This window comes from Drosophila melanogaster, chromosome 3L (assembly GCF_000001215.4).
Source record: "Drosophila melanogaster chromosome 3L".
In the NCBI taxonomy this organism is placed as follows: domain Eukaryota; kingdom Metazoa; phylum Arthropoda; class Insecta; order Diptera; family Drosophilidae; genus Drosophila; species Drosophila melanogaster.
The window spans coordinates 27999987-28018807 of record NT_037436.4 but is presented as its reverse complement, the minus strand read 5'-3'; the positions used below and the strand labels follow the sequence as shown (position 1 = coordinate 28018807).

The 18821-nt window shown below is 36.1% G+C and overlaps 1 protein-coding gene across 2 annotated transcripts in view; it reads left to right on the top strand.

Annotated features, from left to right (window-relative positions):
• Positions 1 to 6208: 6208 nt before the first annotated feature.
• The window catches only part of l(3)80Fj (lethal (3) 80Fj), a 45356-nt gene continuing 32743 nt past the window's right edge, over positions 6209 to 18821 (top strand). The window contains exons 1-3 of one of the 2 annotated variants that reach the window (NM_001170371.2): positions 6209 to 6271; positions 6325 to 6427; positions 7091 to 7465. In NM_001170371.2, coding sequence (NP_001163842.2) covers positions 6257 to 6271; positions 6325 to 6427; positions 7091 to 7098 — 126 coding nt within the window. In that variant the 5' untranslated portion in view covers positions 6209 to 6256 and the 3' untranslated portion in view covers positions 7099 to 7465. Of the gene's footprint in view, positions 6272 to 6324; positions 6428 to 7090; positions 7466 to 18821 lie in introns of those variants that run through there. The other variant, NM_001015316.3, reaches the window with a different exon arrangement.

Here is an 18821-nt window from a genome sequence, read left to right as displayed (position 1 = left end):
TTTTTTTTTTTTTTTCAAAACATATACATCGATAAAATGTGCTAGATTAATAAATTTAAGTAACCAGAAAAATATTAAATAATAACAAATAATTGTAACAGAACAGAATTGTTTCTAATTATATTGTTCACTATGATTTTAAAATCCTTTTAAGCTGTTTTAAGTTCACGTTTAAAATAGTGAAATCCAATAACAGCGCTGTAAACCTGTTTCAGGTAAAAAGCATAAAAACAAGAAGTCCACAGGGATAGGATAAAAATATTTTATTCATGATACCTAAGAAATTATTAAAAACATACAGTGTGGGAAGAAAAGTGCGCCAACTGTTTTTTTCTCCTTTAAATACAATTTTAATGACCTTCCCGTGGTGTTCACTGAGTACCGAGTATTACATATTTAAAATATTATTAATAATCAACATTAATATACATTTGTCAAAAAATACTTTTTTTAAAATTCTAATATTTACGTCATCAATTTTAAATTATTACTTTATTACATCATATTGCCACGAAATCGGCCAAAGCGTCAAAAATGTAAATTCATTTCTTCGATCAAAAAAATTTTGGCACGAAAATCGTCTGTTCATATGTGTGTGTTCCGGCATTTTCCGGTAATCGGACTCGTAAGAATTTTACGATTTCGATTTGAAACCGCAAAATTGGTCCTCCGGTTTTCGAATTCGTAAGAATTCCTCTGGAATTTTTCTCAAATCTTCATGTGCATTTTTATAATTTATTTTATTGGTTAAGGACTTTAAAGTGTACCTGTCACCCTCCAAAACCTGTATTAATTCAAAAGGCCCCTTGAATTTTGGCCTCTCTTCCCTTTTAAAAAGCACAAAATCTCCTACTTTGTGTCTAAGAACTTTTGCCTTATTTTTATCAAATCGTTCTTTGTCATAAACTTCCGTGGCTATAACATTCTTTTCAGCTTGTGCTCCTACATTTGACAGATCAACATCATCAACCTCCAGAACCTGTATTAATTCAAAAGGCCCCTTGAATTTTGGCCTCAACTTGGTTTGATGCCTCTCTTCGCTTTTAAGTAGCACAAAATCTCCTACTTTGTGTCTAAGAACTTTTGCCTTATTTTTATCAAATCGTTCTTTGTCATAAACTGCCGTGGCTAAAACATTCTTTTCAACTTGTGCTCTTACATTTGACAGATTATCATCATTTTCTATGTCACCATCCTAATGGGCGTGCTATCTTTCCCAATAACATTTCAAGAGGACTTGCCTTCATCACACGGTACAATTGATTGCCAACTGCACCTCCCCTAACACGTCCTGCCAAGACTGCGTTCCAGTTTTAACCGCCGATAACATATTTTTCAATATGACAATCAAATGCAAGTTTATTTTCTGATCTAAGCAGAATTGACTAAACTTTGCACCCGTTACACCTTCCCTGGTCAGCTATTATTCTGTTTCGTACTCCAAACAACGAATCGGCCGATTGAACAGCTTTTATGCAACTCTCACTGTATAACTTAAGGCTATGACTAAGATAGACATACCTGGTAAAGGCGTATACTTGAACATACTCCTTCTGATCACTTTTGCCACTTAATTTCCCTGTTATATCGATGTGGATAGTGTGCCAAGGAATATTGACTTTTGGGATTGGATGCAGTTCGGCCTGAATTTTTCGTGAGTTTGATTTGGACATTTTGCAGGTGATACAATTGTCAACATATTTTGACATATTGTCAAACCAATAAAAATCCTAAACTTTATCTAGTGCCTTTTCCCAACCTAAATGCATTATCGACTCATGCACCTGGCTTATAACAGATCATTAGAATGAACGCGGTACCACTGGCAAACAGCGTGTTCTGCCATTTCTCTGTATTTTTCGGTAGAGAACTTCTGCTTAGTTCATAGGTTTTCGCAATATCTTCAGCAAGAGAACCATCTTTGAATTTGCTCACGATTTTGGCTATGTCGGAGTATCGACGCTGTTCAGCAATTGCTTGAAATTTCGGCTAAGTTAACTGTCTTCTCTTCAATCACCTTTACAGCACTAGTAGACTTCGGTGAGGTAGGATTTCTAGTCAAAAAGTCAACATGTGCCATTCGTTTCTCTTCTCTATACTGAATTTCAAATGTAAATGATTGCAAATAAGCCCACCAATGTTGGGCTCTAGGAGTCAAATCTTGTTTATTTCTTGACGTCTTTAAAGAGTTACAGTCAGTAAAAACAGTAAAGTTCCTACCCAACAAATAATGCCGAAAATATTTGATGGAGTTTACAACAGCTAAAGTTTCCAGCTCGTCTAGTGGTATCTTGACTCTGCAGGTGTAGTAGCTTTGCTATAGTATTCTATTATCTGGGGCTTGTCGTTAATTTGGTGTAATAAAATTGCACCATAGCCACTGCAACTCAATTGTATATTTTGCGTCAGAAATAACAAGGACTGGTTTATCAGTAAGAGTAAAAATAACCTTTTTCCGTATCTGTTAATGTTCCGCTTTCCAAATAAATTTATTTTTGTCTGACGTTAAAAAATATAACGGTTTCATCAACTGTAAAATTCCCTTAATAAACTGTTTGAAATAAGTTGCTAATCCAATAAATCGCCTAAGCGATGTGACTGACTGGAGGCGGAAGAGCAGTCAACGCAACAATTTTCTGAGGGTTGTGGGCGAATTTCGCCAGCACTAACATTGTAGCCTAAATATTGAACCGATGTTTTCAAGAAGGAACACTTCGTAATATTGAATGAAAACCCGGCCTCTGTCAGAACATCTAGAACAATTTTTAATCTTTCTAACGCCTCACACTGTGTTGATGCAGTTATCATGATGTCGTCCATATAGACGATAACATAAGCATTTGCAAGATCCCCGAGCACTTGCATTATTATTCGTTGAAATACCGACGGCGCATTTTTAAGCCCGAAAGGCATAGATAAAAACTCATACTGACCATGGGGTGTCACAAACGCTGTATACTCAATTGAATCCGCATTTAAGGGAATTTGGTAATAACCACTAGCCATATCTAAACATGTAAAATAATAAGCTCCTCGAAGTCTACTTATTTGATCCTGTATAAGTGTCAGAGGGTATTTATCAGCGACTGTGTTTGAATTTAACTCCCTATAGTCAACACAAAGCCTATCCGAACCATTTTTTTTTCTTTACCAGCAATATAGGGCTTGCATAAGGTGAACAGCTTGGTCTAATTATATTGCATTTCACAAATTCGTCAATTTTTTCTCGAACTAAATCTCGCTCGCATGGGCTTAATCGATATGGCCTTCTTTGAACTGTCTTTCTTGGATCAAATAATCTTATTTTCATTTCGCCAACTTTAACCTTAGTACAACCTTAGAATAAAGGATACCCTTTATAAGAGAATTCGAGTACCTTGCCAACAATGATTGTAGTTTTATTTTATCTTGTTCATCAAGTTCAGTTTCAATATCGGCTGAATCACTGCTGGTACACAAATTAATTATTTTGGTTCTCGAAATTTTAAATCGGTCTGACGAAATGACAATATCAAAACCCTGATTTAATATTTCGCGAAAAATAACAAAATTTCAATGCAATAATCGTCAATTTTTACGTTACTTAAAACCTGTACAGTACTACATATTCCATTATTGCCTACGCCTATTTATTTTATTATTATATTTCAAAAATTTGGCCTCTATGATTTATGAATCCCTTAGGTACTGCAACCTCCACTGGCTTTTCTCGGTTGAATGTTTTGCTCCCATCAGATTGCTTCTTTGTACATTGGGTAGATATGTGACCCTGTTGTAGCAAGTTACACTTGATTTTCCGCGTTGATGACCATCGTGTCTGTCATGTCGTCTTTTGTTGTCTGCATTCAATAATTTTGTGTCCAAATTTCCCGCAGAAATGAAAATGAAATTTTGAAATTTTTGAAATTTTGTTGCTCCGTGGAACCATTTTCCGTTTATTAAAAGTGAACGCTTTCAATTCGGACTGTAAATCGCCTCTGGTTCGAACATTTGACGTAAAACTTAAACGCTGCAAACGGTTATCAACATTTGCCAGCAACGCGAGAGTGACGGACACAGGAATTTCTTCCGTTTCCATTTGGCGCCATTTCGTCGTTAGTTCTGTTACCATGCGGCTTGCATGGACTGCATCAGATGCCGTTGTTTATATGGGCCGCACAAATTCAAATAAATTTGTATTTTGTGTTTCCATAATAGTACGCCATGGTCCATCTACTGTTGAAGGTATAGGACCCGATCCCACTTCTGATGTCGACGAGTCATCAGGACGCTCTTCTTCCTCTTTACTATTCTCGTTGTCTGCATAACGTTTTCTGGCGCGTGAGCGAGGCATTTCTGTTCTGCTCAACGATCGATCACTGACTGACTCAATCTATCTTCACAAAATCCGAATTACGCGTAGTTCTTTACTCTACACGCATTGCCAACACATTTTGGAGACCCACTCCAGTCCACACACATCAAAACTAATGCTCACCGCATTTTTCTGTACGCTTCGTTATTCCTGCAGACATCTACTTCCCCCGCTCTTACCCGCGACCAGACTACGTTCGGCAGAAACTCTAGCGGTTCTCTGCCGCGCATCAAAAGAATAGAAAAGGCGCCTGCATTGCGCCTGCCAAGCAGAAACGCGCAATTACTAGAAATGCCGTTACATTTAAGTGATCTGCGACAAATACAAGTGTTGTCATTGAAAAAATCTATTGGTACCGTGGTCTACAGTATAAGTTTCATTCATTTATTAAGTCTAATTACTACATATAAATGGCACATTTTAAGTATTTAAAACGCAAACAAGATTCAGTTGAATTTTTTTTTTATTTCAATTTGAAATTTTTTAAAAGCGCGCAATTGTGGGTGGGAAGAAAAGTGCGCCAACTGTTTTTTCTCTCCTTTAAATACAAATGTAATGACCTTCCCGTGGTGTTCACTGAGTACCGAGTATTACATATTTGACATATTATTAATAATCAACATTAATATACATTTGTAATTCGAGCGGCGATTTAAACGTACAAATATCAAAAAACTTTTTTAAAACTCTAATATTTACGTCATCAATTTTAAATTATTATTTTATTACATCATATTGCCACGAAATCGGCAAAAGCTTCAAAAATATAAATTCTTTTCTTAGATCAAAAAATATTTCGGCGCGAAAATCGTCTTCTAGCACAAATGTACACGTTCTCTTTTAATGGTTTTGCTCACACAAGCAAGCAAATTCTATTCTTCAATTTTTTACGCTCTCAACTTTACGCGAGCGGAGATATGTATCAAAACGTCGTCCTTCACCCGGTACCAAAACACTTCTCTCCTCCCTTTGGCCACGGCAAACTTCTTGCCGAGTTTTCGACTACCTTTAGAAGTTTCTGGCGAAATCGTTCCCTCTCTGTCTATCCCGTGGGCGCCTGACAAATTTTCGGGAATGATTTGGTGGCGTGATCTTGCGCTCTCTCGATCTGGCTCATCTTGGCGTCGGTCATGTGACCACTTTTCGTGGTGAGTTCTGTTGGGTTCTCCTGTATGTGTATGTTCCGGCATTTTCCGGTAATCGGATTCGTAAGAATTTTCCGATTTCGATTTGAACCGCAAAATCGGTCCTCCGGTTTTCGAATTCATAAGAATTTTTTTTTTTGACAAAATGAAAAGTGAATGCCATTTTTTATATAAAATAAGATCTTATTTACTAAGGGAAAAATAGTTTACAGAGTGGTAATATGTATACCACGTAGTTATTTTGTATACAATTTTTTTCTGACCTCACCTCAATTTTGACTAAGAAAATTAGAAAGATATTAAATAATAATAATAAATTAATAATTGTAACAGAATTTTTAAATTTTATTCTTCACTATGATTTTAAAATACTTTCGAGCTGTTTTAAGCTCACGTTTAAATTAGTTTAATCCAAAAATAGAACTGAATGAGATGGTGTAAGCCTGTTTATATGTGGCGAGGCCGAACAATTCTCGCAGCTGCTCAAGGATTCGAATAATGCTGAAATAGCGAAAAATATGACCGAAAATATAAAGTGATATTCCTTGTGTAAATTATTATCTTTTATCATGCTCAGATGTGAGTGTGCATTTTGCGTAAAAGTATGGGAAAAGTATGCAAGCAGTATTGTTCTAGTATCAAAGTTCCATATTTAACATATATGTCTATTTCAACATTTTTGATGCTTCTGTTGTTGTTACCCCGTTAACATTTATAAGAAGTACATCTAACTCATTGGAAAACACGTTTCTAAAATATGGTGGACGAACAGGTTATTATTAATTATTAATTGAGTAACAATTGATTACCGTTTCATTTACCTAGTTATCTGCAGCTTTGCGAGACTTACCAGGCAGAGTTCTAAACGTGCCTGTCGAAGAACGACAACATTTATTTCAAAATGTATCCTCAGTTTTAAAAAATTCTGGTAAGGGATTAGTTAATCTTCTAATTTTTCTGTTCAGATTTAATCAGATGTATTAAATTTTATTATAATCGTATCATACACATTTAATTTACATTTTTTTTACAATGCAGTGCTTTTGTATCATATGTGATAACACTGCGATAAGTTCACATTAATTTGTTGCCAAAATAAGAACAAAGACCAAGAAAAAAATTTACCCCTTTTCTTATTCTTAGACTCAAAAAAAATATTTAACACTTACCAAAGGTTCAGACTTTTTTGAAGGTGCATTTTGGCGTCGATAAGAACTAGGTTGTCCACGCCAGAGGCATGCGGTACAGTCTCAACCACGACGTGACCTCCGACATGCTTGGCCCGTAGGCTTCAAGAGCTTGGATATAATGATACAACTATATGGTCATATCCAATCATTGCGTTAGTTTAAAATCAAAAAATTAAATTCATTTTTAATATCAGTAAACAGTAATGCCGTCTTATAATCATATCGAAAATAGTAGGTGTAGATATTTTTTTTGAAAAATTTAACCGAGCAGCAATTTATATATTTAAATTAACCTTGGGTAATATATGTTATGGTGGTTTAATTGAAATATTCAATCAAATATTCAAAAATTTAGATCAGAAATATTCTTTCGTATTCATACTAATTATTTAAATCTTTAGCAAACTAACGACCCTGCATTGGTAGTACCGTCCAAAATTGTTCTCTCTCCGCTAGCGTAAAATTGAAGGAATTCCTAGGGAGTCCCAGAAATCTTTAAGGAACCCCGGAGAATTCTCCATAAAAAGCGTCGATTTTTTCTACAACATACGTTCGTGGAGAGGTATTCGATATTGCCAAGGAATAGGCTCAGGATTCCTGGGGAATATCGAAAAAATGATATTCTCTATTTCCTCTGGATGATTAATATTGACTACTATTACCCTTCTTGGACAACTTAATCTAATCGGTATCAATTTAAACGGTTCTTAATTTATAAGTTATTTACAAAGTTTATATGATTATGAGTACTAAAGAAAGGGAATGTTTGGGCAACAATATTTAGAAGATTATAATTAAGTAGGATTTATGCCAAGTCCCGTTCAATCAGGTCTTGAGGGTGGTGCACGGATAATACCTGTAAAAATTGTAATAATTCCTGTAAATACAGAAAAATCTCTATAAAAAACTTAATAAATAATTTAAATTTAAATATACCTGTTTCTCGTAGAGTAAAAGGGTATACTAAATTCATTGAAAAGTATGTAACAGGCGGAAGGAAGCGATTCCGACTATAAAAAGTATGTATATTCTTGATTAGGATCAATAGCCGAGTCGTTCTAGCCAAAGACACTAGAATAGTGTCTAGTGTCTTTGATGTAGCCCTGTCCGTCCGTATGAACGTCGAGAATAAATATTCAGAGAATAGATATCCAGAGACGCCCACACTTTTGAAAAATGTATTGAGATATTTTCATAATATTATTAGTGTTTTAAACTTCTATCGATTTGCCAAAAAACTTTTTTCCACTCCCTAAACTGCCACACCCACACTTTTGAAATATTATTTTGTGTTTTCTTCGTTGTATTGTTTGTCTTGCCCAATTTATCGGTATACCAAAAAAAAACTGTAACCAAGCCCCTCATTTTACCAACACGGCCACACCCACACTTTTAAAATTTTTATAATTTTGTCTCATTTTATTCCCCAAAATCTGTCAATATCCCAGATAAATGATGAAATTTTGCGTTCGCGTTCACATATGAGTAACGGGTATCTGATAGTCGGGGAACTCGACTAAAGCATTCCCTCTTGTTTTCAGTAAAGAAGGGTCCAGGATCCACCACGGAACTGTACGGGGTAGGGGGAAAGTTGTTTTTTGTGGAATTGAAGTTTGAGCGTATATTAATATTTTTTTAAAACGTTACTGTTGCAGAGTAGGGTATTTGAATTGAAATGTGAGATTTTATTGCTAATGAGTTATTTTTTGTTGTTTGTTAATAAAATTATTTTATTTAATTGACTAGCGTACTATTACCCATCTTGGACAACTTAATCTAATCGGTATCAGTTTTAACGATTCTTATTATCTAAGTTATTTACAAATATTATATGATTAAGAGTATTAATGAAATGGAATGTTTAGGCAGTAATATTTAAAAAATTTGAATTAAGTAGGATATATGTCGAGTTCCGGTCAGTCAGGTCTTGAGGGTGGTGGCGTTTTAAATTTCTTCTCGAACTTGTCCGATGGCTTTGGGCTGCGATACTTAGTCGTCTAGCTAGACTATTAGGATGAGATTCTAGTCTGCCATTGTATTTTTTCGCTATTTCCTGAATCCTGTCTGCAATTTTTGTCACATTCAGATCTCGTTCGATATCTCTGGTCCTCATGTACCAAGGAGCGCCTGTAATCTTCCTCAGAGTTTTTGCCTGAAGAACCCGAATTTTATTCAGGTGCGTTTTGGCAGCGATTCCATACGCTGTATAGCAGTGATATGCTTTCCGAAGGTTAAGCTTCTATCTAAAATCACTCCAAGATATTTGTATGATGACTTGCGGTCAAGCACTCTTCCTTTAAGTGAGACAGAATGGCAACTACCTATGCGCTTTGTGAAGGTGACGTTTGCACATTTATCGGCATTGATGCAGATGTTCCACAACTCTGCCTAATTCTGGAATGCGTCCAAGTACTCTTGCAGTGCGTCTGAGGCCTCGATAATTCTGTTGCTTTTTGTCAGTACCGCTGTGTCGTCAGCACATCTTTACGGTCTAATCCAGTGACTGCTGTCTGGATGCTGTCCGCGGAAAATATGGAATATACAGTAGGGCCTAGCACACTTCCTTGAGGTACTCCAGCTTCGATGGCTTTAATAGACGAAGTGCATCCATCGGTCGTCACACAGAAAGTACGTCCTAGCAAAAAGCTCTTCACAAGCTGAAATAGCTTGGGTGTTAAAATTTTCTTTGCTTTATGTAGAAGTCCAGGATGCCACACTCGTCAAAAGTTTGTTTAATGTCTAGAAAAGCTGCTACCGCATACTCTTTCCTTTCTAGGGCTTCTAGTGCAAAATTGACAACTCTATGGAGTTGCTCGAAATCGAAATTATTTAGTTTTAAGAGTGGGCAAACGAAAAAAACAAATTTTAAAGGGTGGGCAAACGAAATAATTTATTTTTAAAGGGTGGGCAAACGTTAAAAATGAATTTTAAAGGATGGGCAAACGAAATTATTTAGTTTTAAAAGGTGGACAATCGAAATTGTTTATTTTTAAATGGTGGGCAAACGTTTTTTATTGGAATTTTTTTTTTTAAGAGGTGGGCTAACGAAATTGGTTGTATTTTAAGTGTGGGCAATCGAAAAAAAATGTTTGTTAAAGGTTTTTTAAAGGGTGGGCAAACGATAAAAACTAATAATAATGGTTGGGCAAACGTTTTTTGTTGATAATATTTGGTTTTAAGAGATGGGCAAACGATTTACTCTCTGATTAGACCGAGGAAAACTTAAGAGCCTTATATTTTCTAAAGTATAAATTTTTTCAAAATTCTAAAGGGTGGGCAAACGTAGGCAAACGATGTTATTGCGATTTAAAAAAAAAATTTGAAAAAATCGAAATTTTTGATTTTCGAAAATTTTCGAACTTTTTCGAAAATTCATATCCCAAAAACTGGACGTGGGCAAAAAAAACTAATTAGTGGGCAAACATGGGCAAAAAATGGGCAAACGATTCAAGCTTTCAAATTTCAAAAATTCGATTTTTCCGAACCCAGCTTCTTTGAGCTGAGTACCAGAAGCTAGGAAACGGGAGCGTAGAGGCTTCTTCAGTGGCATGGCTTGTCGATCAGCCAGGAGGGGGTGTGGTCTGATGAAAGATCGTGCAGAGTTCGGATGTTGAATATGTTCATTGAGTAGCCCTTGGTTAAAAAAAAATCTAATGCAGATGTGTGATGGAGGAGAAAAATGTTGGCTCTCCAGTTGCCAAAATTTGGTAGTAGCCGTTTTCGACTACATCCTGTATGAGTTTGGCTCTAGCGCAGGCTCTTGAGTTTCCCCACCAATGATGTTTGGCATTGTAGTCTCCACCTGCTATAAATTTGCTACCAAGATTTACAAACAGTGACTCAATATAAGCTTTTATCAACCGCTCACTGCGTGGGAGATACACCGATGCTAAAGTAACCGTACTGTTATTATTAAGTGAAGACATTGAGGGTGTTTAGTATCTGCGTGCGAATTGTTGCAAGGGTTCCAGCTATTTTTTTCATCTCCTCTAGCTTTTCTTTTCCTTATGCAACGAAGGCTAGGCTGAGACTGGAGTAAAAGGGTATACTTTATTCGTTGAAAAGTTTGTAATAGACAGAAGAAAGCATTTCCGGCAAGGTATATATATTCTTGATAAGGATCAGTAGACGAGTCGATCTAGCCATGTCCGTCTGTCGCAAAAAAAAACTGCCATACTTATGTAAACGTTTTGATATTGTTTAAAATTTTTATTAGTCTTGTAATTTTCTATTGATTTAAAAAAAAAATTTTGACATGCCCTTTCTAACGCCCGACAACCGTCGAAAACTGCCACGCCCAAATTTGTAAACCACTTTTCGATAGTTTTAATTTCGTTAATTTTTTTCCATGATTTTATTAGTAGTGTAAATTTCTAGCGATTTACGAAATAACTTTTTGCCACGCCAACTCTAACGCCCTAAAGTAGTCGAACCGGTCAGGTCAATTTTGAAACAAATTTGAAATTGTTTAAGGATGTCAGCTGTTAAAGTCTTCAAGGACTAGGGCGCATAAATTATTGCGGGAAAGGACGTTTTGTTGGTTGTAAAGGAAGAATCGATGTTTAGGTGAGATGTAGGAAGAAATTAAGGTAAAGTTAGTTGTTGTGTTGTGTTTGAGAAAAAGATTTGTGCACTAAAATAGTTGTGCCACCGAATGAATTCGAACAAAAGCTGCAGTAATTTTAAAGTTTGTGGTGATAGGGAGGGATGAGGTGTGGGTTATGTGGGTCTCCCTAAGGGCAAAGATGTGTGTCTAAATTTTTTAATTAGTATCTGGGGTTAGGAGTAACTGTCCCTATAACTTTTATTGTTCCATTGTAATATATTTAGCAATAAAATAGTTTAGTGTGAGTACATATGGGTTGGTAAGTTTAGTTAGTTTCCATGATTCAAGAGTCGCTAGACGCGTCCCCTGCATTGTTTTGATTTGTTTTATATGTCTTATTGCGATCATGCTTTTAGATGTATTGATGGGGAGGATTTGCTCGGGGTTTGGTTTTGGTTAGGTAAAAGTAAGGAAGAACTAAGATCAGTGTAGTACTCTTGTTCGTTGAAAAGATGAGGTTCTGCGTTTTGGTTAGTGTTGTTGCTGATTTGTGGTCCGTTTTTGGTAATTTATTATAAGGATTGTAAGTCCAGTTTTCTTGTCGCATTTGTTTGTGGTTTTGATTACTATCAATTCTTGTGGAATTGGGCAAATTCTGTTTATAGAGCTGTGTGGGTTGATCTTCGCTACAGTTTGTGCTTGTACACGTCTTCGCAGTGTTAGCAAATTTTGATTAGGGTTCTTCCAATCATTCGTTGAGATTATCGTTTTCTGTTTTTAAAATCGCAAGTTGCCTTAGGATTATACTTTCGGCTATTCTTCTCAGGTCATTGGAGTAGATTGAGTAGATTTTAGTCTCGAAAGTTTTTTTTGCGCGTACGAGTTTGCATTCTTCGACTTATCCTCTCAGGTGAAGTCAATTTGTTTTTTGATTACAAATTAAGAAATGTTAGTAAGGTCGATAACTGGGTCGGATCGTGATATAGCCATGATTTGGGTCCGAGGATGTTATTGGATGTTGTTATTAGTGGTAAAATTGTCCGGCCCTCGATCCGGCAAATCTCCGATCTAGGTATTCCCGAGTACTTTAATAATTATTAAATATTAATATGTGTATATGGGGAGCCGATATCTATAATAATTTATTCTCAATTATAATTTTGTAATCGTAGAGTAAAAGGGTATACTAGATTCGTTGAAAAGTATGTAACATGCAGTAGAAAGCGTTTCTACCTATTCTTGATCAGGATCAATAGCCGAGTCTGGCCATGTTCGTCCATACGCGAGATTAAACATGTAGCTTACAGAGACATAGACGCAGCGTAAATTATTCTAAAGGTATTCCACACCCACACGTTTGAAAAATGTGTTTATTTTTCTACGTTTTACTGTTTGTCTTGCCAATTCCTTTCAGTATATTAAAAACACCTGGCCACGCCCCCTCCTACAACTACAAAACGTCAAAACAGTCACGCCCACACTTTTGATTAATTTGAAACAATATTTTCTCATTTTATTCCCCAATATCTATCGATATGCCAGAAAAATAAATAAATTTCGCGTTTGCATTTTCACTACCTGATTAACGGGTACCTGGTATTCGGGGAACTCGATTATGGCATTCTCTCTTGTTTGAATTGGGTATTTCTATTAGTAATTAGTTGGTAGATGAGATTTTCTACTGTGCCTTTCTGTAGGGGCCTGTTCTGTATCTTGTGTCGACTTCATACACCATTTTTTCGTTATTTATTTTGTTTATCATGCTGGATGTCCAAAATTGGATGTCTGCCTTTCGTCAAGTGACATAATTATCCTGTTTCCTGACAAAGCAAAGATTTACACTTTCGTCTAATTTTATTTCCTCTACCATAGACATTTTTTGTGACAACTGTATGGGACCTTTAAGCCGTTTATCTGTACGAAATATTCCCTAACTTTTGTTTCGAAAATTGAAGCTTGATTAAGCGCTGTCTATACAGATGATTCCAACATTTGTGATAATAATTGTTTTTTTTTCTTAGAATTCGTCATAGAGAATAAGAGCACCCAAGAGAATAATAATTTTAATTCATAATGTACAGATAAGAAGTTTAATAATTTTTGGTTCTCATGTAGTTTTTTGACTAATCTGATTGGCTTATAAAATTTCTCACACTGTAAAAGTCTGAAATTTCTAAAAACTTAAGAAAACTTCACGTTTTCTACTAAAGACTATGATTTCGGCACTTACTGCTATGATTTGCCCATTCACCATGTGTATCTTTGTTATATAAGTAACAAGGGTGCTTCACTACCAGTAATTCTGAAGGGCTTGTCTATCTTAAGTATTTCTACAGAATTAAAATTTATTGTAGTCACTGTCACTGATTCGTTTCTTATTATAATAATTTCTTCATGGTTTTGCGTGAATTCCATTGGGTGCTACTAAACACAATAATATCTTCCCGTTGATATTTATAAACTAGCTAGTGTGTATTCTCTGTGCTCCAGAAATATACACTATATTTCCAGAAAAATGTATATTAAGCGAATAAACGCTAAATGCGATGTAAAATAAACTTTTAAAATAGTTTTACAAATTGATTTTTGTTGTACTCTTCTAATTCAAAGAAAACGTCAACTACTTCCAAATAAAAAGATAACTGATGATTCGACGAGAAAGAAAACATAGATTAAGCGTAAAAATCTAAGTCCCCAAATTGAAATACTGGAACCAACAGCACTGATTAAGAGTGCATAAATACGTCAAAGCCCACACCAATATACATCCGGGAGAAAAGCTTGAGTATCGAAAATAATTGAACTTGTTAAAAAGGATAACTTCCACATAATACACCAATGGGTATTATCCAAAGGGCATCATCCAAGAAACTAAGGTCCAAGTAAAAACCGAATGGTGCTTTGGTACTCTTGAAAATATTTAAGCGAATAAACCCGAAAACTACTAAACTTACCAACTGAAAAGTAGCAAGGCCTTCAATTTGTTCACAAGAGAGTAGAGCCTGAAGTAACACTCTTAATCTGGTGAAAGAGGAGTTGGTGCTTGCAATTGAATTTGCATCCCCGATTCGGTTGAAAATTCTCGTGTTTTTAAAGTTTCTTTAAGAACAGAGGCAGCCTCCCTCTTGCATTCTTTTCTACAGAAACAGTTGTTGCAAGAATCAAAAGACTTGTGTCGTGATCACTTTTGGTAATATTGGCATTTTGGTAATATAAGTTTCGGCGTCCCATTTGCTGTGGCGTCTTGGAGTTTTCAAAATCACTAACAAGAATTGTTATCTTAGACGCCATCCACTTAGTATGTTTGGAAATAAATCTGTCTAGTTGTCTGATACACTCGGGCAGTTTTCTTTTAATGAATATTTCCAAATGTGCATGTTTTTTTTTTTGTCTATCTCTTCTGTCCTTTTCGATCCCAGATTATTGTTGTTGATTGCGGAATAAACGTCATCTAAAACATAACTTATTTGCAGAATCCAAATGTCCAGGACGTCCCTATGTCTGAACTCGAACTTGCCTATATAAAATCAAATTTTTAGAAAACGAGCAAAAATGGGCCAAAGATATTACTTTACCGTCAAAAACAATAGTTAAAGGTACAAACTGACGTTTTTAACTTTTGTGAGAAATTGTCAGAAAATGAGTTATAATCCACGAAACACAAGGGACACGTTAAAAATTTCTGTTAAAATATACATAAATTGGATGTTACACAACGCAAAAACAGGACAACTACACATATATTAACTACATACGTTAAAAACAACATACCTTGGCTTTTATTTTACATATTTTACTATAATTTATTGATGCGTATTAACAATCGGACTACGTGCAAAATTAAGCAAATAATTTACTGGGAAGTGCCTTCTCTTAAACAGCTGTTTAACACTGAACCCCTAATAGCTCATAAAAAGCTTTACGCTATAAGATTATTTGGCACACGATTTTTTCGGCGCGGCTCTAGAGGTAGATCCAGGCTCTCTCGAATTTTTGTTCAAGGGCGAGAGAGCGAACAGCTCTTTTTTACGCATACAGTGACAGCCGACAACTGTATGTGTGCACACGTTTGCTCATGCATTGTAAATTTGAAAACATATGCCCTTCATCTTAGAAGTTTTTAGATATTATTTTTGATCAATTGGCACCAAGCGAAAAATTCTACTTTTGCAATGCCTTAACGTTATTATTATTTAAATATAGCTTACAAATAGTAATAGCCGAATCATAACATCACAAAATAAATTTCAAAAATGACTTTATATAAAATAAATAAAAATATAAAAACTGTTTATTGCAAAAGTCATATCCTGAGGCACGAAGTGTGGACACAAGCACGCAACAATGCCTTATTAATTTTTCACCCGTCTTAGAATATTTGTCATTAAAATATTCAGCTTGCGACGGGTGAAAAATTAATAAGGCATTGTTGTGTGCTTGTGTCCACACTTCGTGCCTCAGGATATGACTTTTGCAATAAACAGTTTTTATATTTTTATTTATTTTATAAATTTTTTTTCTTCTACGTTTTTTTTTATGAAATATTTATTTATCAATGTAATGTCTTCTTTTTGTAAAATTTGTGTTTTAAATTACAGAAGTCATAATAATTTCCTTTGTATTTTGTCGTTTTGTTGCAATAGTAAAGTACGGAAATAGTAATTGCGACAAGTAGTAAAAAATAAACTCGAAAGTCATATAAATATAGGACCGGACCCATTACAGTTGTAATGACCTTCCCGTGGTGTTCCCTGAGTACCGATTATTACGTATATATTTATTTCATATAATTAATTATTAACATAAAATATGTAAACGGTAGCTAATTCGATCGGCGATTTTAGCAAACGAATATTTTAAAACTTAAAAATTTAATAATCACGGCGTGAATTTTTAATTATTATTTTATTTCATCATATTGATATCATATTAAGGGCCGAAATCAATTCTGATCAAAGAAACGAATTTACATATTTGGGTAGTTTTGGCCAATTTTGTAGCCATATGGTAAAATGAAATAATAACTAAAAGTTCACGCCCTGACTATTATAATTTTAAAGTTTTTTTTTTTAAATTCGTTAGTTAAAATTGCCGCTCGAATTAGCTACCATTTACATATTTATATTTATGTTGATAATTAATTAGTAACATACAGCTGCGGTTAAAATAATAGCACTACTGCAGGTGGGAAGTTTATTTACTAAAAAAATTATTTTGTTTTTTTTTTCATGTTTTGCTTTTTTATTGAATCTTCCCCTTTACTTAAGAGACTAACAATAAGTTTTCAAATCTTATTCTAAACTAACTAAATATCATTTTATGAAATGCTTCGTGCTGTGTGGCCGGGCTGGTTGTTCGTTCCGGTGCAGTCAGCTTTGGCTGCATACTCGAATAAGTTTTCTTGCAAGAGGATTTGGATGTGAGGCTAGTTTTTCATTGTATTTTACTTTCTTCTCTGCTATTGTCCCAATGACAAGTTTTATTTGTAAGTCTCTGTGTATATTCTCGTTCCGAAGATACCATGGAGCTCCAGCTCTGATTCTCAGAATCCTAGACAGTGCTCGCTGTACTATGTCGATGTTGCTTCTCGATGCGTTGCCCCATAGCTCGGAGCCATAGGTCCATATGGGTTTCAAAACGCAGTTATATAAGAGGACTTTGTACTCAAGTCTTAGGGGAGAGCGAACGTTTATAAGCCAGTGTAGATCCCTTGCTTTTAGTCTGAGGTGCGCGTCGTCTTGGCCTCTATGTGTTTCCGCCAGGTGAGCCGCTTGTCCAGATGAATACCTAAGTATGTTACGTTATTGGCTTGTGGGATGCGTGTGCGGTTCATTACCAAGGGCGTGCAGCTTTGTTTAGGGTAAATGTTACCTGTTGGCACTTTCCTTCGTTTACTCGTATGCGCCAATTTGCAAGCCAATGTTCTACACAAGTTATATGGCGTGCAAGTTGGATCGTAGCTTTTACTGGGCATCTGGATCGACTTAGTATTGCAGTGTCATCAGCGAATGTGGATATCGTTAGGTGGTAGTTTGTTGGGATGTTCGCCGTGTATAGGGTGTATAGTATTGGGCCCAGGACACTTCCTTGAGGCACTCCGGCTTCTATAGTACAATCGCTTGAAGTGCTTGAACTGCATCTGACCGCGAACACTCTTTTATAGAGGTAAGACTTTAGAAGCTTATGTATGTTTTGAGGCAGCAGTTTGATTATTTTAAACATAAGTCCATCCAGCCATACTCTATCGAATGCTTGTGCAACGTCTAAGAAGAGAGCTGTGCAGTATTCACGGTGTTCAAAGGCAGTACGAATTTCTGTTGTGATGCGGTTAACCTGTTCAATGGCTCCATGTTATGTCCGAAAACCAAATTGGTGCGATGGAGTGTGTCTTTGTGCCTGCACAATCAGTTCAATATCTCTGCTTGTCTTGTTAAACTTTGTGCTGCATCTTGTGGAATTACGCTTTTGCTGCTGCGACAAGTATTGATTCTATGTCACCAGCATACTGATCAATGTCTTGCTCGGTGTTCAGGGGGCTAGAAAAGCCGGTATGGGAACAAACATATTTTTTGTACCTCGCCCACTTGGTCCTATTGCTTGTAAGCCTACACGGTCGCTCGATGTGTTGTAGCTGGTACAAAAGATGAAAGAGCACCGGACCAGTGATCAGATGAGAGTTCTGGAAGTGCCTCAGATGTAATCATTGATTGGAATATCCTTTTTGCGATGGCAAAGTCAATCAAATCTGGAAGCTTCATGGGATCTGCTGGCCAGTATGTAGGCGCTACCGGGGAAACATATTTAAGTTTGTGTTGCGGTTTGATGATAGCGTTGTACAGCTGTTTTCCTTTAGGGTTCGCTATCCGAGATCCCCAGTACATGTGCTTGGCATTCCAATCGCCAGCAGCAACAAACCTTTCACCAAACGAGTCAAAAAGTGTTGTGAATTTTTCCTCAGAGATTGTGAAGCGAGGTGGGCAATAGACAGCAGCCAGAGTGAGAGCATCCTTATGGCATTGGAGGTTTATAGAGGTACATTGTAAGCAGTCTTCTCGCCAATTACCAAGAAAGTGGTGCTTAATTCGCAATCGTATTAGTATCACAGTGCCTCCGTGGGCCTTGCCATCCGGGTGACTCGTAAACTAAAATTTATATCCTGGTATTTGGAAGTTGTACTTTTCAGTAAGATGAGTCTCTGAGAGTAGCATAACGTCAATGTTTCTGTCGGCTAAGAACTGAGCAAGTTCTAGATTGTGCTGCGAAACGCCATTAGTGTTCCAGGTAGCTATTATTAAGGGAGTATTTTAATAAGGATGTTTTGGTTCCTCATAAGCTCTTGCATAGTTTCTTGCATGAAGGTCATGAAGTCTTTCATGGTTTGCTGCATCGAGAGCATAATCGCTTCAACGCCAATAGGCTGCTGTTGCATGTTCTGTGTGTTTATTTGTGTTTATTTGGTGAATTTTATGCTGGACGCTGGAGGTGACTGCTGTCGGTTCTTGGATCCCTGATTTTAGTACACTGGCAAAGGAAGAATTTGGCATTGTTCGGTGGCTGGCAGACGAAGGGATGTTAGTTGTAGTCGG